This window comes from Natrix helvetica (assembly GCF_964273705.1).
Source record: "Natrix helvetica genome assembly, chromosome: 1".
In the NCBI taxonomy this organism is placed as follows: Eukaryota; Metazoa; Chordata; class Lepidosauria; order Squamata; family Natricidae; genus Natrix; species Natrix helvetica.
In genome coordinates, this window is record NC_138548.1 from 1,464,601 (window position 1) to 1,485,155 (window position 20,555).

At 48.2% G+C, this 20,555-nt stretch overlaps 1 protein-coding gene across 2 annotated transcripts in view; it reads right to left on the minus strand.

Annotated features, from left to right (window-relative positions):
* CERS4 (ceramide synthase 4) overlaps nt 1-20,555 on the minus strand; it is a 29,191-nt gene that overhangs the window by 4,432 nt on the left and 4,204 nt on the right. Inside the window, exons 2-8 of one of the 2 annotated variants that reach the window (XM_081935583.1) lie at nt 16,831-17,004; nt 8,704-8,821; nt 7,086-7,204; nt 6,261-6,318; nt 5,904-5,954; nt 3,608-3,700; nt 1,799-1,927 (exon numbers count right to left, since the gene is read on the minus strand). In XM_081935583.1, the coding sequence (XP_081791709.1) occupies nt 1,799-1,927; nt 3,608-3,700; nt 5,904-5,954; nt 6,261-6,318; nt 7,086-7,204; nt 8,704-8,821; nt 16,831-17,000 (738 nt within the window). In that variant the 5' untranslated portion in view covers nt 17,001-17,004. Of the gene's footprint in view, nt 1-1,798; nt 1,928-3,607; nt 3,701-5,903; nt 5,955-6,260; nt 6,319-7,085; nt 7,205-8,703; nt 8,822-16,460; nt 16,622-16,830; nt 17,005-20,555 lie in introns of those variants that run through there. The other variant, XM_081935582.1, reaches the window with a different exon arrangement.

Below are 20,555 nucleotides of genomic sequence, written 5' to 3' on the forward strand. Positions count from 1 at the left end.
GAGGAGCAGAAATTGTTGAGTGTCCGTGGTTCCTTTCGTGACAAACGCAGAGGTGAGATTCAGCTGGTTTAGCATTCGGAACATGGACGGTGGCCCTTTTCTCTGGGTCTCAACTGCAGCGCCTAGCAGATTCTCCCCTCCCAGGAAGGAGGGTTGGGAATTGTAGTTTAGGGGAAACGCCATGGGCACAGATTAGCTGGCAAGCAAAACCTGGTGGGAACATCTGGAATATTGCAGCCCATTTTGGTCACCATACTACAAAAAAAAACCACCCTCAACATCTTTTTTGTAATGTAGTAACCAAAACTGGATGCAGTATTCCAGGTATGATCTTACGAAGGATTTATATGTAAAGGTAAAGGTTCCCCTCGCTCATATGTGCTAGTTGTTCCCAGCTCTAGTGGGCGGTACTCATCTCCGTCTCAAAGCTGAAGAGCCAGCGCTGTCCGAAGACGTCTCCGTGGTCATGTGGCCAGCATGACTCAACGCCCGAAGGCGCACGGAACCCTGTTCCCTTCCCACCAAAGGTGGTTCCTGTTTTTCTACTTGCATTTTTTAGGTGCTTTCGAACGGCTAGGTTGGCAGAAGCTGGGACAAGTCACGGGAGCTCATTCCGTTACGCAGCACTAGGGATTCGAACCGCCGAACTGCCGACCTTTCTGATCGACAAGCTCAGCGTCTTAGCCACTGTGTCCCATAAGGACTTATAAAGCGGTACTAATACTCCACTTGATCCTGTGCCTCTGTTTATGCAACCCAGGATCGTATTAGCTTTTTTGGCCGCTGCCCGCCCAGTGCTGGCTCATGGTGAAGGGATTGTGCACTAGGACCCTTCAGTTTCTGTGGTTGAGCCAGGTTTCCCCTCCTCTGTCCTTGTCCCTTTGGCCTTTTCCTGCCCAGGTGCAAAACCTTGCGTTTCTCCACATTAAATGTCGTCTTGTTGGACAGGGCCCAGCGTTCAAGTCTGCCAAGATCTTTCTGGATCCGGAGCTTGTCTCCTGGGCTGTGGGCTCTTCCTGCCAGCTTGCAAAGGTGATGAGCTCCCCTTCATCTGTGTCATTATGAAGATATTGAAGAGTTTGGGGCCTCAGGTGGAGCCTTGGGATACCCCACTCCTCACTTCCCTCCAGGTCGATGCTGTCTAGTGGTCAAATCTAATGTTTTTTACTACCGGCTCTGTGGCCGTGGCTTGGTGGTGGCCGTGGCTATGTAGTCATGTGACTGGGGGATCAAAAGACAGAAACACACTTTAACTATGTCCTGCTGGAGCAGGGTTGGACTAGATGACCTCCAGATCCCTTCCAGCCCTGGATTATCCTCTGAAGCTATCCTCTAGTCTCAGGTTTGTAGTCCTTCCTTCCTCTCCTTTTTCCCTCCCTCCCTCCCACCCTTCCTTTCTTTTTCTTTTTCTTTCTTTCTCCCTTCTCCCTCTCTTTCTTTCCTTCTTTCTTTCTCAGCACCCAACCCCCTGTTTTTGGCCTAGTAGGCCTCAGGGAGTCTCCTGGGAACAAAAATGGACACACACACACACACACACACACACACACACACACATCACTCCCGTTTTTGGCTGTGCAACACGCGATCTTCAGAATTTTTTTTTTTAAAAAAACTTTTTTTTAGTGTTTTTACTACCATCCCAAACTGGTAGCCTTTCACCCCTGATGTTCTCCCACTGAGGACTGATGTCATGGTACCATGTAGTCCCACTGAGGACTGATGGTTGAGTGGAGTCTGTCAGCCACTTGCAACTTCCATGAGGAATGGAAAGAATTCCGGCCGGCAAGGATCCCGTTACCTCCAAGAGGAAGTCCGAAACATCGTGGAGCACCAGGAGGAGGGAACCGATGCGGAGGCAGTTTAAGCAGAAGGAGAAGCCGATGAGGAAGAGGGTGACCAGGTGGTGCAGAAGCTGCTCGCGAAGGTCCTGCAGGGAGAGGAGAGGAAAAGGACGGGACAGAAGGGGTTTTGGAGCTGCTCCCTTGAGGCCAGACACCCCCTCATCCGGGGGAAGGGCTTGTCGCCCAACGGCTCACCCTTCAAGCGGTCTCCTTAGCTAAACAGAGAAGGGGAGCGGCCGAGGGTGGAAGAGATTCCGGCCGGCTTCCTCCCTGCGTGTCTTGTTGGAAACTGACAAGGAGCATTGGAAACCTCCCCTTTCCTTCTCTTCCCCTCATCCCTCCCCTCCCCCTCCCTTCATTTCTTCCCATCCCATCCCTCCTCTCTCCTCCCCATCCCATCCTTTCCTCTCCCCTTCCCTTCATCTTCCCATCCCTTCCCTCATCCATCCTTTCTCCTCCCCTTCATTGTTTCCTTTCCCCTCATATCCCCCCTTCCCTTCTTCTCATCCCTCTCCTTCGTCTCTTCCCCTCCCCTCATCTCCACTTCATTTCTTCCCATCCCTCTTCTCCCCTCCCCTCCCCTTCTCTTCCCTTCTTCCCATCCCTTCCCCTCATCCCTCCCCCTTCCCTTCATCTCTTCCCATCTCTTTCCTTCACCCCCCTTCCTCTCTTCCCTTCCCCTCATATCCATTTCTTCCCATCCCTTCCTTTCATCCCTCTTCTACCCTCCCCTCCCTTCTCTTCCCTTCTTCCCATCCCTTCCCCTCATCCCTCCCCCTTACCTTCTTCTCTTCCCATCTCTTTCCTTCCTCTCCCTCCCTTCCTCTCTCCCCTTCCCCTCATATCCATTTCTTCCCATCCCTTCCTTTCATCCCTCCTCTACCCTCCCCTCCCCTTCTCTTCCCCTCTTCCCCTCATCCCCCCTTCCCTTCTTCCCTTCTTCTCTTCCCATCTCTTTCCTTCATCCCTCCCCTCCTCTTCCTTCCTTCCTACCCCTTCTCATCCCTGCCCTCCCCCTTCCTTCATCTCTTCCCATCCCTTCCCCTCATCCCTCCTCTCCCCTCCTCTTCTTCCTATCCCTTCCCTTCATCCCTCCCCTTCCTCTCTTCCCTTCCCCTCATATCCCCTTCATTTCCTCCTATCCCTCCCTCCCCTCCCCTCCCCTTCTCTTGCCTTCTTCCCCTCCCTTCCCCTCATCTCTTCCCTTCTCTTCCCTTCCTAATAGGCAGATAATCTGCTGCTGCTGCTGAATTAGGAAGGTAGCAAGGGGATTGCAAGACTGGCTGGGAAACTGTCACAGAACATTGCAAATGAAGTTCACGTGTCTGCAGCAGCCAGTAGCAGTGAGGCAGACACAACTTTCCCCAATTTCATTCCCTCGTCAGTCACGGGCCCCTGATTTGGGACACATTCTGTAAGTTCACTCATTTTGAGGTACCCTGGGTAAAAAATGGCTGCCCCTTCAGTGCATTCATTTGCCTACTTAAAGATCCAAGCAAGGTTTTCGTAATCTATAGATGCATTGCGTCTGATGCCAAATTAGCATTCACATTTTTTGTACTTTTTGATCGATTGATTGTGTGCTTTAAAAATTAGCCGGTCCGAGTTCTTCTTGATGAGATGAGGACCAGTGTTGAACATGACATAAATGCTTCGTGGGGTGGGGGTGGGGGTGGGAAACAACCCGAAAGGTGGAACCAGGTTCCTCTTGGATCTGAATGGGAGATTCCTGACCAACCGCGTCTCGTCCGCCGGAAACCACCTACCATCCGTTTGACGTCAAAAGGCAGCGAGATGAGCAAGGAGCAGTAGAAGGAGAACTGCACGAGGTAGTAGCCCCAAAAGCTGCTCTGGAGTGGCTGCAACACACAAAGGGGGAAGAAGCAGAAGGAACAGGAATGGTGCGGTGCAATCCCACCTCCCAAGAGCAACAATAAAGTTGTGTTTTTCACACAGCTAAACACTAGTAGGGCAGTGTATTTCAAACTCAGCAATAATGTAGGTGCAGCCCTCTTTTCTTTTGGACCTTTGGCCTGACACACTTTCTATTATCCTACTATGCATTTTCTATGGTGGGAAGATGGGATTGTACGGAGTTAGATGACAGGCAGCCATAACAAAATTCTTTCTAGAAAGCCAAGGTCATCCTTTGTCTCTGCACCTGACCAGAACTGGATGGGGGGAAGCTGCCAGCGTGGCAGTGGGAGATTGGACCATGGGATGGGCTTGTGGGTGTGGGGGCAAGATCTTGAACTTTCAACTGGGTGGGGAAAACCCAGGAAGCTTTCAGATTCGGGTTTTCCCAGATGTGCCAACATGGCTCTCTTCATCAATTGGGACTCTGAACAATCCTTTGCCTCGGACTCTGATTTACTTTTGGATGCTATTTGGAACCTCATCCGAGAAGTTTCTTCAGCTCTGAGTGGATGATGGAGGATGGACGGAATTATACTCCTTGCAGACAGCTGGTCATTTGCATTCTTTTAGAGAGTCCTTGAGGCCACCTGGAGGTTTGTCTGTGTCCTCAGAGTCACCTGAGTGGTTCAAATGGGGGTGGAGCCTTCTTGGAACTGCTGATGACCTCCTCTATCTCCAGTCTACAACACGGTCCATTCAGCAGTTCCAAGGTGACCCTGAGGACACAGACAAATGTCCAAGTGGCCTCAACGACCCTCGGAAAAGGATGCAAATGACCAGCTGTCTGCAAGGAGCATCAATCCTTCCATTCCCCACCATCCACTCAGAGCTGAAGAAGCTTCTTGGATGAGAAGTGAAACATCTTTAAAAGAATAAAACAAGAAAGTCCAGTTGCCTCCTGAAAAAAAATCACGTTTGGGACAATAATATATAGGTGGTTCTTGATTTAGGAGCACAACTGAACCCTGTGAGTTTAATGTATTGTTGTAAAAAAAAAGCATTTCATTTTATTATACAGACAGTCCTCGACTTACAACTACAAATAGCCCTCGACTTCCGACCACAATGGAACCCAAAAATTCTGTTGCTGGGCAAGGCGGCCGTTACGTGAGTTTTGCCCAGTTTTTTACGACTTTTCCTCTCAGGGTTGTGAAGCGAATTGATGCCGCCGTTAAGTTAGCCACCCGGTTGTAAAGTGAATCTACCTTCCTCCATTGACTTTGCTTCGCCAAAGGGGATCGCGTGACACCAGGAGACACTACAAACCGTCATAAATATGAGTCAGCGGCCGAGCATCTGAATTGCGTGATCACGTGATCCTGGGGATGCCAGGAAGGTCTTAAGTGTGAACAATTGGCCATAGGTCACTTTTGCCGGTGCCGTTGTAACTTCAAACAGTCACTAAATGAACTGTTGTAATTTGAGGACTACCTGTGTTGACGTTTTCTTCAAAAGAGGTTGTTATTAGGGAAGATTTTTCCATGGAAACTGTTCTGACCTGGGCTTCCCCCAAAACACCAGGAGGCAGAGTCCTAATCCCAAGAAAACCCCTTTCATTAAACGAATGTGAACCCCTCTCCTTCACCTTCAGCCAAGGCCTGGCAAACAGTCTTTCAAAGGAGTATTTATGACCACAGACCTTACCTAGCTTGGAAAGCTGCCATGTAGATATTTTCCAAACGAGGTCCTGGGCAAGGAAAGACTCTGGGCACAGAGTCTCTGAGATTCACGGACAGATCTTCACACTCCTGAAACGAATCTAACGGCCGGATGAACGAACTGTTTCCTGCAAAATCCCTCTCTCCTTTCGCTCCTCTTTTATGTTCTACGGGAGGGGTCAATCACTTTCCACCTGTGGTTTTACTCCCAAGTCTACCCTGATTTCTGAGTTGTTCTTTTGGCAGCTCTACGCATGAGCACACTGGGAACAGGCTCCAGCTGTTCTTCTGCCTCACTGAGATCTGACTCTCCAAAGGCAGCTGATAACTGTTACATGGCTCTGGCCCCCTCTCTGCCTCCGACACAGAGCCCTTGTCCGAGCCTTCCCCAGCCTCCAGGACTGGCCCATGCTCCGCCCCAACCTCCTCACTGACCGCTACGGGGCCACGACAGAAAGGTTTGTTCCAAAGTCACCTGATTCCTTACCTGCTGTGGGTACCCGACCCAACATTCGCGGAGATCCCACAACCAGGGTTTCTGCAAGGAGACACCGGTCATTAGGAACCACGTCACACCAGCCCACCAATGCTTTTCTGGAGCCTCCTTTGCAGGGGGCGACAGAAGGGAAAGGAGACCACAAAGCAACTGCAGTCAACAAGGTATTTGATATTTGAGGTTGAAAAATGGACCCCTTCCCTTCTGCAATCCCCATCTTTTTCTAATCAAAAAGGAGAGTAATAGATATCAGGGGGCTGATATCCAGGTGTTTTAAACGGCGATGGAGGGCGGGGGCGGGGGGGTGGTTGACAACAAACAAGAGAAGTGGGGAAAGTTGGAACTCACGTTGTAAAGGACAGCTAAGCCCGTACACAAAGAAATGGCGTAGTAGGTGGCTCTCCAGCTGGAAAACAATCAGGAACAAAAACCCTATCAGGGCACATTGGACAGGGGGAAGAGGAGGGGGAGGAGGAGGAGGAGGAGGAGAACTGTGGGGTCCTGGGTGATCTCTGAGCTTGTTGGTTTTCTTGCAGACACTTCATGACCCAACTAGGTAACATTCTCAGTGTGAAGGAGGATGGGATTCGCTCTCTGTTATATACCAATGATTTGCCTTGTGCCGTCACCTTTCTTGATTAGGCTGCTCTTTACTTATTTCTCTGAGTTGGTAGTTCCTTGACTGGAGTATAAGTAGGCAGCAATCCCACTCCATTCTACTGGTAGCCCTGATGGTGTTCCCTAGTTTGGTCATGAAATGTCTGCAAGAAAACAACCAAGCTCAGAGAGCACCAAGGGCCCCACAGTTCTCCTCCTCCTCCTCCTCTGCTTCCTCCTCCTCCCCCTCCCTCCTCCTCCTCTTCCTCCTACTCCCCCTCCCTCCTCCTCCTCTTCCTCCCCCTCCCTCCTCCTCCTCCTCCTCCCCCTCCCTCCTCCCCCTCTTCCTCCTCCTTTTCCCCCTCCCTTTCCTCCTCCTCCCCCTCCCTCCTCCCCCTCTTCCTCCTCCTTTCCCCCCTCCCTTTCCTCCTCCTCCCCCTCCCTCCTCTTCCTCCCCCTCCTCTTTCTTCCCCTCCTCCCCCTCCTCCCCCTCCTCCTCTTCCTGCTGGATGCAAAAGGAGGCCCTGCGCCCGTGGGCTGGACGTTGACTACCCTGCCCCAGGAATGTCCGCTCACCTGGCTTCACAGAATTTCTTGGTCAAGCTGGGCCGGTCCTGATTCAGCCGGCATCGGAACCACCGCTCTACCTGCCTCGGTTGGAGATCGCACTGCTTGGCTAAGCTGCTGAGGTCTTCCTGGAAGGAAGGAGGCAGAAGCAGGTGAGAAAAGGTGCGCAGCCAAACCCCATGAAACTCCTGGCCTTCTTGGAACTGCTGAATGGACCGTGCTGTAGACCGGAGACAGAGGATGTCGTCAGCAGCTGCAGGAAGGCTCCACACCCCATTTGCACCACTCAGGTGACCCTCAGGACACCTGGGATAAACTTCCAAGTGGCCTCAAGGACTCTCTAGAAAGGATGCAAATGACCAGCTTTGTCTGCAAGGAGTATAAATCCTTCCCATTCCCACCATTCAGTCAGAGCTGAAGAAGCTTCTTGGGGGTTGAGAAGCGAAACGTTTTCAAAGGGAAAAAAACAAAAAAGCCCAGTTGCCTCTTGAAAAAAAGCACCTTTGGGACAACCGGGACCTGCATAGCTGAGAATCTCCACAGACTCTCTCGTCTTCTGCCTTTGAATCCGCTCAGGGTCTCCTATCATGGACAGCTTTTGAAGTTTTACTTTACAATGTTTTCTCCAAGGCCAGATGTTCATGGAGCTGGCAGCAGATTCAGACAGTGAGGAGATTGGGGAGGGACATGGGCCAATCCTGGAGTCTGGGAGAGAGAATAAAGCTCACACTGGGGAAGGCTCGGACGAGGGCTCTGTGTCGGAGGCAGAGAGGGGGCCACAGCCGTATGCCAGTTATCAGCTGCCTTCAGAGTCAGACATCAGTGGGGCAGACGGACAGCTGGAGCCTGTTCCCAATGTGCGCATGCGCAGAGTGGCCAGGGAGTAAGGCCACAGGTGGGCAATGAATGGCCCCTCCCACAGGAAATAAAAGAGGAGCGAAATGGGAGTGGAGTTTGCAGGAAACAATTACCCTATATTTCAGATATAAGTTGCACCTTTTCCCATCAAAAATGAGGCTGAAAATCTGGGTATACTGAATACAGCATTTTTTGCCTCCCAAAACCCTGCCCCCTTCACCATGCATAGCTTTTGGGAAGTTTCCCGAGAGCTCCATTTTTTGCTCAATTTTGCCCCCCTCCCCCCCAAGCCCCGGGAGGACTCTAAAAGCCTCCTAAAGGCTATTCCTGCCCTTTTTTTGACAAAAAAACAGGGCCGTTTTTGCGAGGTTTGCAGAGTGCAAAAACTTTTTTTTTAATTTGCCTCTTCAAAACCTTTGTGCATCTTGTACTCTGAAAAATACGGCCGTTCGCTTAATTGGTCCATGACTCTCCGAGGCTCCTTGCCAAGTTTTGCAGATCTTGGCCTGGCAGCTCTCCAAGCCAGATAAGGTCTGTGACCATAAATCCTCCCTGGAAAGACTTTGCTGGATGTGAAGGAGCAGAATTCACAGCCAATTCATGAAAGGGGTTTTTGACGGGACAAGGAGTTTGCTTCAGGCTCTCGGGAAGCCTCGGTCAGAACAGAGATGCTCAGCCATCCACGTCACGATGGTCCATCCACGGTTGGGACATCCAAGTCCAGAGTCTGAGCCACACCTCCCAAAACCTTTGTGTGAACAAAACTCACCTTGGCGGGACTTTTCCTCCGCTTCCTGTAAAAAGCTTCCAGGATGGGGTTCGGAGGAGGTTTCCGCATCACCTTTTCTCGCAAACCTAGTTGTCTGCTCAAGGGGATGCCGATTTTCCTGAAAAAAGGAACAGGTCGAGTAGTCAGACAACTGGATTGAGTTAGACAAAGACTGGCCAAATCTAACCGGTCCTTGGCTTTCCCGTTTCATGCGCCACTCAAGAGCAGGCCTAGGAAGCCAACACAAAGAAAACGAGACCATAGAATAGAATAACAGAATTGGAAAGGGACCTTGGAGGTCTTCTAGTCCAAGCCGCTGCCTAGCCAGGAAACCCTACACCACTTCAGACAAATGGCTATCCAACATCTTCTTAAAGACTTCCAGTGTTGGGGCATTCACAACTTTTGGAGGCAATTTCTGTTCCACTGATTAATTGTTCTAACTGTCAGGAAGTTTCTCCTCAGTTCTAAGTTGCTTCTCTCCTTGATTAGTTTCCACCCATTGCTTCTTTTTCTACCCTCAGGTGCCTTGGAGAATAGATATTGGAACACTGCTTTCATGTCTCCCCTGGTCCTTCTTTCTATTAAACTAGACATACCCAGTTCCTGCAACCGTTCTTCATATGTTTTAGTCTCCAGTCCCCTAATCCTCTTCATTGCTTTTCTCTGCACTCTTTCTAGAGTCTCCGCATCTTTTCTACATCGTGGCGACCAGAACTGAATGCAGGATTCCAAGTGTGGCCTTACCAAGGCCTTATACAGTGGCATTAACCCTTCCCGTGATCTTGATTCTCTCCCTCTGTTTTTGCAGCCTAGAACTGTATTGGCTTTTTTGGCAGCTGCTGCACACGGCTGGCTCATATTTAAATGGTTGTCCACTAGGACTCCAAGATCCCTTTCACAGTTACTACTATTGAGCCAGGTACCACATATACTGTACCTGTGCATTCCGTTTTTGTTGCCTAAATGTAGAACCTTACTCTTTTCACCATTGAATTTCATTTTATTAGATAGTGCCCAATGTTCAAGTTTGTTCAGATCCTTCTGTATCTTAAGCCTATCTTCTGGAGTGTTGGCTATTCCTGCCAGCTTGGTGTCATCTGCAAATTTGATGAGTTTCCCATTTATTCCCTCATCCAAATCATTGATGAAGATGTTGAAGAGTACTGGGCCTAAAACAGAGCCTTGGGATACTCCACTGCATACTTCCCTCCATGTAGATGCAGTTCCATTGAGGACTACACGTTGAGTGTGGTTGGTCAGCCAGTTATGAATCCATCTGGTGGTGATGCTGTCCAACCCATATTCTTCTACTTTATCTAGTAGTAGGTTATGGTCTACCTTATCAAATGCCTTACTGAAGTCGAAGTAAACTATATCGACGGCATTCCTCTGGTCCACTAATTTTGTCACTTTGTCAAAGAATGCAATAAGATTAGTCTGGCATGATCTGTTTTTGACAAACCCATGTTGGCTTTTGGCTATTACTTTGTTTGTTTCTAGGTGTTCGCTAATTCGTTGCTTGATTATTTTTTCCAGAATCTTTCCTGGTATTGAGGTTAGGCTGATAGGTCTGTAGTTTCCTGGATCTAATTTTTTCCCTTTTTTGAAGATGGGAACCACATCAGCTCTTTTCCAGTCCTCTGGTAGTTCCCCGGTGTTCCAGGATCTCTGAAAGATGTAATTCAGTGGTTCTGAGATCTCGTCTGCTAGTTCCTTCAGAACCCTGGGGTGTAATCCATCCGGTCCTGGTGATTTGAACTCATCTAGGGTAGACAGGTGCTCACTTACCATTTTCTTCCCTATTTCAATTTGTGTTCCTAATTTTGTGGTGCTGCTTTTGACAGGCTGGACTGTTTTATCCCTTTGTGTAAAGACAGATGCAAAACATGAGTTAAATAGTTCTGCTTTCTCCCTGTTGCTTGTCACCTTCTTGCCACTTTCTCCTAGCAATGGACCAATTGTTTCCTTAACTTTTTTTTTGTTTTTAACGTGTTGGAAGAAGCTTTTTTTGTTAATTTTTACTTTTGTCACGAGCCTTTCTTCATTATGAGCCTTCGCTTTCCTCACTTCATCTTTACAGGCTCAGTGTCAGGCCTGTAGTTCTATTCCTTTTAGGATCTTTGGCCTGCCACACTTTTTATTAATTTCTTATGCTGTTTCATTGGTATAGTAGTTGGGAGGGGGGAATAGAAAGGAGTAGGATTGTGGAATGTATTGTTATGGATTTCTTAGAAGCTCAAGGTCGTCTTTTGTCTCCGCACCTCGACACCTGGCCGGAAGCAGAGGGGTGTAGATGCCAGCGTGGAAGATGAGATGGAACATGTGATGGATTATGGGGTGTGGGGAAAGATATGAACTTTCAACTGGGTGAACCCACAGGATGTACATTAGAGTTGAAATTTCATAGCGTAATGCCAACATGTCTGTCTTATTAAATTGGAGTTTTAAGGATAACTTTGCTTTGAACAATGATTTAATTCTGCATGATATTTGGAACGCTGACATTATTTCAACTCTCACATTAAAAAAAAATTTTTTTTTTTAACTTTCATCGGGGTACTGAATCCCAGTTCTGACCCAATCCTGGGCAGGACGAATTTTCAGTGAAGATGGAGGAAGGAAAGAATGCAGCAGAGAAGGCTAAGGATAACGGATCGCTTATTTTTGTCGAGACTATCTATGCACCTTCTAAAGCAATAGAGTTCAAACCTGGGGTAACCTTGCCAAAGCCCAAAATGTACTCTATGATGCCTAAAGAGATGATAGAATTAAGGAAGTACATCGACACCAATTTGAAAAGAGGGTTTATTGAACCAGCAAAATCAAAAGTAGCGGCCCCAGTGCTCTTCAGGGAAAAGAAAGATGGGGGGGTCCGCCTCTGTGTGGACTTACGAGCTTTGAATGCGGTATGCGAAAAGAATACCTATCCCCTCCCTCTCATGAGAGATATGTTGAACCACTTGGCTAAGGGCAAGATCTTCACCAAGCTGGACTTGAGAGAGGCGTATTACCGTATACGAATCCGGAAAGGGGATGAGTGGAAGACCGCTTTTAATACTCCCTTAGGCAGCTTCCAATATAAAGTCATGCCTTTCGGACTACAAGGAGCACCCGCAGTATTCATGCAGTACATAAATGAAGTGCTACACGACCACCTGTACCGCGGAGTACTTGTTTATTTAGATGACATCTTGATCTTCTCTGAGACCATGGAAGAACATGTGAAACTGGTACGGCAAGTCCTGAAAAAACTTCTAGCTGCCAAACTATACGCAAAATTGTCAAAGTGTGAATTCCACAAGACCTCGCTAGATTACCTGGGGTATCGTATCTCCAATGAAGGAGTAGAAATGGATCCAGGAAAAGTGAAAGCAGTGTTAGATTGGAAACCTCCAAACACTCGCAAACAATTACAAAGCTTCCTTGGATTTGCAAACTTTTATAGGCAACATTTGCTGAAATTGCCCTACCATTGACTGAACTATTAAAAACAGGGCCTTCCCCTACTAAACCAAAAGCAAACCAACCATTAAAATGGACAATCGGCTGTCAAAAGGCTTTTGAGAATTTAAAATGGCTCTTTGCCCAAGAACCCATATTGCAACACCTCAATCCAGAGCGACCTTTCATAATCCAAACGGATGCCAGTGATGTCGCGATAGCCGCGGTGCTACTGCAAAAGAATAAAGAAGGCCACCTCTTACCATGCGCTTACATTTCCAAGAAACTCACCACTACAGAAAGAAGGTGACCCATTTGGGAGAAGGAGGCATTCGCGATCAGGTGGAGCATGCTCACCTGGAGACATCTCCTGGAAGGGGGGGATATACCATTCGAGATATGGACTGATCATAAAAACCTCGGAGCTCTCCTTGCCCATCGAAAGTTATCCCCCAAACAGGTTCGTTGGGCCCAATATTTCCAAAGGTTCAAATTTGAAATTAAACACATCCCCACAGGGAAGAACTTGTTAGCAGATGCGCTGTCGAGAAAACCCCAGTTTGACAGTAAGAAGGAAGAAAATTTCCACCCCATCATATCTCCTTCTCACCAAAAGGCAGCTCAAGTCACCAGTCGAAGCCAAGATAAACTGAGAATCGAACTGAAAGCAGCCCTCCAGACAGACCCATGGTTCAACAACAACAAGGACATCCTAACGATTAATGATGGCGTAGCCTGGAAGGGATCCACACTGTACGTCCCTGCAGAGATGAGATTGCAAGTGCTACAGCGGAGTCATGATGCGAAACTAGGAGGTCATTTTGGATTCCTGAAAACTCTCCACCTCGCTAGACGTCAATTTTGCTGCCAAAGATGAGGTCAGAGGTGGAAGATTATGTAAAAAGCTGTGCTACTTGTGCAACAATGAAAACCCGTCCGGGAAAGCCCCCTGGACTACTACAACAAGTGGCCAATCCTAGCCGACCATGGGAAGAGATAGCAATGGACTTCATTGTCAAGCTTCCAGATAGCAGTGGTAATAAAGTAATCTGGACAGTTATTGATTTGTTTTCCAAGCAAGCATGCTTTATCGCTTGTTCAGGCCTACCATCCGCAAAGATATTAGTGAAAATGTTTGTGAAACACATTTATCGCCTACATGGGGTACCAAAAAGGATCATTTCAGATTGCGGAGTTCAATTCACCACCAAGTTCTGGAGAGAATTCTTAAAATCGATCGGGTCCACGCAGGGACTCAGCTCAGCATTTCATCCCAGCACAAATGGGGCAGCAGAGAGGGCCAATGCGATGGTGGAACAGTACATCCGGTGTTATGTGGACTATCAGCAAGACAATTGGTCGGACTTGCTACCTTTCGCCGAAGTAGCATATAATAATGCGGTTCACAGCAGTACAGGATTAACTCCTTTCCAGATTACCAGTGGCATGGAATTCGTTCCCATGCCTGAACTACCTAAGGAACCTCCCTCCTCCATGTCCCTGAATGAATGGCTGGAGGCACTAAAGAAGGGATGGGAGAATACGAAAAAGGCGCTAACAGATGCAGCAGAAGCCTACAAGAAACAAGCTGATAAACATCGTTCCCTACAACCCCCCTTTCGAGTGGGGGACAAAGTTTTTGTGTCTACTAAATACATAAGATTAAAGATGCCTAGTAAGAAATTAGGTCCAAAATTTCTAGGTCCTTTCCCAATAGAAAAGATAATTAACCCAGTTACAGTTCGACTCAGCCTACCCAGACTCTTAGGGAAAATTTACCCGGTATTCCATTGTAGCTTATTGAAGCTGGTAAGAGGGTCTAGCACAGGGGTGGCGAACACGCGGCTCGCGAGCCGCATGCGGCTCCCGGCCAAAATAAATGAGGCTCTTTGCCTCTTATCATTATTTAGTGTACTGTGGCTCGGATCGCGCGCTCCCTTTCGGAAGCTGGGGAGGTCCTTTGCAGGCAGCTAGAACGGGCCGCCTGCAAAGGACTTCCCCAGACTTGCTTTGAGGAGCACGGGGCGACTGAGGCTAGTTGTGAAGCCCCAAAGCCCCCACCGCCACCGGAAGAACTGTTGCCACCTCCTCCTCATCCTCCTCTAACAGGCAGCACTGCCGGATTTGCCGCCCGGCGCTGCGGCTGAGATGAAGCCGCCAAAGCTCCAGCCGGCATCTCCGCGCGTGGCAGCGGCGCCTCCCCTCCGCTCGGAGCAGCTGAGCTCAGTCAGCGCTGGGTTACCCCTGCCCCCTCCTCTTCCTCCGCCGTGCTTTTGAGGAGCCATGAGGCTGCAGGAGCCAGTAGGAAGGCGAGGTGGGAGCAGGGGAAAAAAAGCCTCATGGCTCCTCAAAAGCACGGAGGAGGGGGAGGGGGCAGAGGTAACCCAGCGCTGAGCTCAGGAGCAAATCTGGTGATTCTGTTGGAGGAGGAGGAGGAGGAGGTAGCAGCAGTTATTCTGGTGGCAACTCGTACTCGTCGGCATCTTCAGCAGAAGCCCTGCCCACAATGAAGAAAGCAAAGATGGAGCAGATCCACGCAGATGACGTCGCTGCAACATGACTGGAGGAGGAATTCTGGGAGTTGAAGTCCACAAGTGTTAAAGCTGTCAGGTTTGAAGACCCCTGGGGGTTTTTTTCCCTAAAGGGTTAGGGGTGCAAGGGTCTTGTAACTTGACAGCTTTAAGAGTTGCATGCTTCAAATGCCAGAGTTTCTGAGCCAACATTTTGGTTGCTAAGCAGGAGCGTTGTTAAGTGATACTGATATTATATAACACTTTGAATTAAGCGGGTACCTTGAAGAAACATAACTTTGAGTTTCAAATAATACTGATTTCGTTGTTGTCTTAGGTGACATCTGTGAAAAAAATTCGGGTGCTCAGGCATGAAAATGTGCCGCTCAAACACTATACTTTTCTGCTCACATCGAAAAAAAATTAGAGGGAACATTGCTTCCGGGTCTGTTTTGGCAGGTCACTGCGTGGTGTGGCTCTCTGACTCTCACAGTTTAAAATTTTGGCTCTTTTTGTCGAACTTGTTCGCCACCCCTGGTCTAGCATAAGACCATCCACCCAAACTCCACCTCCTCCCATAGTGGTAGAAGGGGAAACACATTATGAGGTGAAAAAAATATTAGATTCCAGGCTGTATAGAGGTCACTTACAATATTTAGTGCATTGGAAGGGATACCCTTTGTCCGAAGCTACGTGGATGAAAAGTTGGGATCTGAAAGCAGATAAATTAGTGAAACAATTCCATGAGAAGTTCCCTGATAAGCCAAAGGGTCCCCCTGGGGGAGGAAGAGGTGGTTAAATTTTAATATGTTAACTTTTATGTTATTCTCTTTTCAGGAAACGTTTTTCTCCTGAGGAGAGGCTGCCTGTCAGGCCTGTAGTTCTGTTCCTTTTAGGATCTTTGGCCTGCTACACTTTTTATTAATTTCTTATGCTGTTTCATTAGTGTAGTAGTTGGGAGGGGGGAATAGAAAGGAGTAGGATTGTGGAATGTATTGTTATGGATTTTCTTAGAAGCTCAAGGTCGTCTTTTGTCTCCGCACCTCGACACCTGGCCGGAAGCAGAGGGGTGTACATGCCAGCGTGGAAGATGAAGATTGGACCATGTGATGAATTATGGGGTGTGGGGATAGATGATGAACTTTCAACTGGGTGAACCCACAGGATGTACATTAGAGTTGAAATTTCATAGCATAATGCCAACATGTCTGTCTTAGTAAATTGGAGCTTTAAGGATAACATTAAATCATTTGGACAATGATTTAATTCTGCATGATATTTGGAACGCTGACACTCAGGCTATTTGCTGATAGTTATGTGCCCCTTTCCCCCCTTAGTTATGTGCCCCTCTTTCCACTTTTTATACTTACCCTTTTTGTCTTTCAATTTGTCAGAGAGTTCTTTATGCAGCCATACTGGTTTATTTTGAGAGCTGTTATTTTTCTTCTTCGTTGGTATTGTGCTAGACTGGGCTTTTATAATCTCACTTTTCAAAATTTCCCAAGCTTCTTGAGCATAACCGTTTTCTTTTTTAAATGAAATATACCATACCAATCATAACAATGCCCATACAGATCATTCTCAATTTAGGGCTCCAATGGGGCTAAGAATGGCTCTGGATTTGAGATTCTTGGGCCCAGGGAGAATGGCCACCTCTGGTCTTGGATGAGGTGGCACTGCCCCAAACAAACCCTGTGTGTGATCTGGGGGTTCTCCTGGACTCCTGCTCTAAGACCAGGTGATGGTCCCCCCGCACATGTACCACAATCCCACCACACCCCATTTTCGGCCTAATAGGCATACCTGCAGTTTCCTGGGAGCAAAATTGGGCCACGGGGGGGGGGGGGCTGCACCGCCCTCACCCCCATGCATGCGTGCCCTCTACTCATACATGTACACCTGTCAAGTGCATCCCACCCCCTGCACATGCGTGGCAGGGACTCAAAAATCAGCTGGCTGGCAGGAGGAACGTGTGCATGCGTGCCATAGGTTTGCCATCACAGGTTTATAACATTCTGTTTCTCAAAAGTGATGGCTCAAGGCGAGGGATAAAAACAGGACATTCCGCTGTTTCCAGCTTTTGAATGGAAAGGGGAAGGAAAGTTTTCTCCAAACACGTGGGGGGTCTCTCATCCTCAGGCTATGAGCCGGTTTCAGCCGGCCGAGAGCTTGCCTTTCGAAGAAGAACCGGAGGGCGACCAGCAGGAGAGCGATGGGGAGGCAGAGCAGGAGGTGATGGGGTTGGGGATAGCGGATGTCCTCCGTCTCCTGCATGTCCTCCCAGGTGAACCCTGGAGGTAGCCAGTATTCCTCTTTCCAGAACCACTGGGTGGGCTGCGCCATCTCCCTGGGAAGAGAGAAGAAAGGCAGGAGGTGAGATGGGGAACTGATAAGAGTTTTTCCAGAAGGAAAGTCCCGTCTCAGCCCTTCCTACTCCACCTACACGATTCGTAATCCTTGATTTACAACCACAACAGAGACTCAAAATTACTGTCTCTAAGCAAAACAATTTCTAAATCTGCCCCATGTTACCACTTTTCTTGCCATGTGTGCAGTGGTGCAATTCAGCCGGTTTACCCAGTTCAGGGGAAATGATAGTGGTGGCGGTGAGAGGCTCTGCCCACCCACCCAGACGTCAGCATGTCCTGTTTTTGACACTCTGCGCATGCACGGAAAGTTTCTGCACATGCGTGGAGGTGGTGCGGGTGAACGAAGTGCGTGCCTCTGCTCACATTTGTGAACTGGTAGCAGAGGTAAGTTGTTTCACCCCTGCAGGTGTGTTGCTGTGTGAAGTGCTGCGCTCATTGTGTTAGTCACACAGTTGTCACCGTGTTTCTCCAAAAACAGGAGCCAGCCCATAATAGGGGATGGGCCGAATATTACCCCTATCCTGAAAATAAGACCAGGAAGATGGGCGTGGCCAGCATGAGTGGTGGTGTGAGGGAGGGGAAACTATCTGGCTGTACTGCAACCCGCTGGCCCTTGGGGCAGCGCAAATACTTTTGCCCTTCTTTTTCTGGGCGGGGCGCTTCTGTTTGTTGGGTTGCTTCCCTGAAGCCGGCAGCTCTGCGTCCAGCTGCTTTGCTTCTCCCCTCTCTTTGGGAGGCCCGCGGGAAGGAAAATGGGAAGGGGGATTTTCCTGCCTGTCCTGCAGAGGTGGGTTGCTCCTACTTCAGCCTGAATCAGACGAAGCGGTAGTAGCGGCAGTGAGAAACCCACTCGCCTGGATGCTTTTGCGCGAGCAAACCGGTAGTAAAAAATTTGGAAACCCACCACTGCTGTCATCCATTCCTCAAGCTCAGCACAGACTGAGGGAAGGATGGCAGGCAGGAAAATCCCCCTCCCCATTTTCCTCCCGTTCTCCAAAAAACCTCCATTCCGAACACTGAAGGTTTGGAATGGTGGCAACAACGTATTCACGGCGCATCCAGCTCACCGCGTCTGCCTGCTGCACCTCGAAAAAAGTAAGATCGCCTCAAAAATAAGCCCAAGTATTTATTTTCAAGTCTAGTAGAAGAAGATTGTAACACCAAACTTCAACTTCTTACTTTACATAGTAATATAAACTAGCCATTTCCATAACAACAGATCTATCTAATCGGTAAAAACCCAGAATCAAAGTTTTCTTTTGTTCCACCTCAAGTACAAAGTCCAGCAGTGGTTTCCAAAGAAAAACAAAAGCAATTGTCGTGAAATGAAGGCAAATATATACGTGTGCCAGGATACTGTGGCGGGATCCAATTTGGGTCACTCACCAGGACCAGAGGTTTTGTCTCCCGAGCTTTCGGACTCATGCTGGAGCCCATCCTCAGGGAACTTCTCTCGAGCAGAGTGTATGCAGCTCTGTGTGTGTGGTACTTATGTGGTGCTGTTGTACGTGGCTTTTTAGATGTTGATTGGGGTGCCATTGACGGCTGGCTTTTAAATCATTGGCTGTCACTCAGCCCTCGCCTTCCAAGTACTTGATAAACTGGTGGTAAATGCACATGAGGGCGATGTCAACTTGTAAAGTGTTTCCATGACTATTATCAAGCTGACATAGAAAAGGGAGGAGAATTCCATGCATACCTTTGGCCAGAGTCAGATCTCATATTTCTGCAGCTGGAATGTGAGGTGCACAAGTTCATAGCGTGCCACAGCACCTCGTTGGTGGGTGTGATTTATGACACAGATGGAGGGGAGGGGAGACATGGGTAAAGTTTAGGAGCCATTAAGCGGAAATCAGATTTGGCTCCGCAGCAGAAGAAAATGCCAAAATGTTGCTCCTAATAAATGACTGGATTTCTTTTGAACTTTGTCTCGAGGCTCGTAATTTACTTAGGTCATCTTTTGGAAACTTCACAGAGAGCCAGCTCTGATTTCTGCAAGGACAAGACAAGCTAAGGAGATCTTGTGACAAATATTTGGGGGTACCCATTCTGCTGGACTGGTTCACCGAGGTCCCTGCTTTCCAGCTGCTTGGCTTGCTGGATGCTACAGTGGGCTCTCACCCTGCCACATAGTGTTCTGACACTTTTTGTGGGACAATGGATGATTGCTGTGGAAATTCAGAATGCGCAGGGTGTTGGTGGCCGTGCGATAAACTGTGGTTTCTAGGCCTTCCGTCCTCGTCTTTTGACACGTACCGTATTTTTCAGAGTATAAGACGCACCCTTTTCCTCCCTAAATGAGGGTGAAAATGTAGCCCCACCCATCCACCGGCCCCCACCCTTTGCCTCCCAGCAATGTACCTCTTTGCAGCAAATGGGAGCTTGCGGAAGCTTCAATAAGCTATAGCAATCCCTGCAGCGTGAAAAAAGCTGATGATCGGGAGAAACTGAAAGTGAAACTTGCTGTTTGCTCCATGAGGCAAATTGCTGGGAGGCAAAGGAAGATTTCTTTCCCCCTTGTGTTAATCAGGCTGTTTGCTGCAAGGAGGTAAGTCAGTAACTATAAATTCCTATAGAATGTTCAAATTATTACTTACTTTTTAAAGGCTGTATTATTATTGTTCTGGAGAGCTTAACGAAAAGAAGAAGATTTGAAAATAAATGCTTGATCTGAAGAGGCCCAGTGCTATTGTATCTTCTTTTAAATAGCAGAGAATAACTGTACTTCCAGAAAGCCACATCAGGTTTAACAGCATCTGTACAAGTATAGTCTAAAATGTAATACTACAAACAGTGTATATTGTCTGTATTGTTTGCTGTTTGTTGCAAGGAGGCAAATTGCTGGGAGGTAGAAGCAGATTTCCCCCCTCCCTTGTTTTCCTCCCCCAAATCTAGGTGTGTCTTAAACTTCAGAGCATCTTATACTCCGAAAAATACAGTACATCTAAAAATGGGAATTGCCTCACTGTTTCTTCCTCCTGTCAACTTTCTGAGTGACTCATCTAGAGAAATCAGAACTCCGAAGCAGGAAAGATTCCTCAGAGAACATGGAGAACTGAGTACATCAGATCGGTACAACTAGTGAAAACCAACTCTAAAAAGTCCCCACGGTTAAAGGATAATTAAAAGAGTAAACGTTTCCTTCCCCAAATGTCACAGGTCACATTATCCAATCAAAACAGTTGGGGGGGGGAGGTCCTCGGTGATGTCTGTTCCTCCTCATACTGTCACCTGTTGGGATGGTTCCCACGGGAGAGCTCTTTATTATGTCTACTAGACCGCTAGCTAATTCCTCCTCATCCAGGGGTGGGATTCAGCCAGTTTGCATCAGTTCAGGCAAACTGGAGGTTAATTTTAATCTGGTTCACCGGATCGGTAGTTACAAAAACCAGCCGCTTTTGCCCTCCCGGAGGCTCGAGAAAACCCTCCAAAGTCTGGGGAGGGCAAAATCATCCTCCCAGGTGCCAACTAGGAAGCAGCAAAAGATGGCTTCAGCCAGGTTCAATTCAGAGTTGACCCCTCCCTTGTG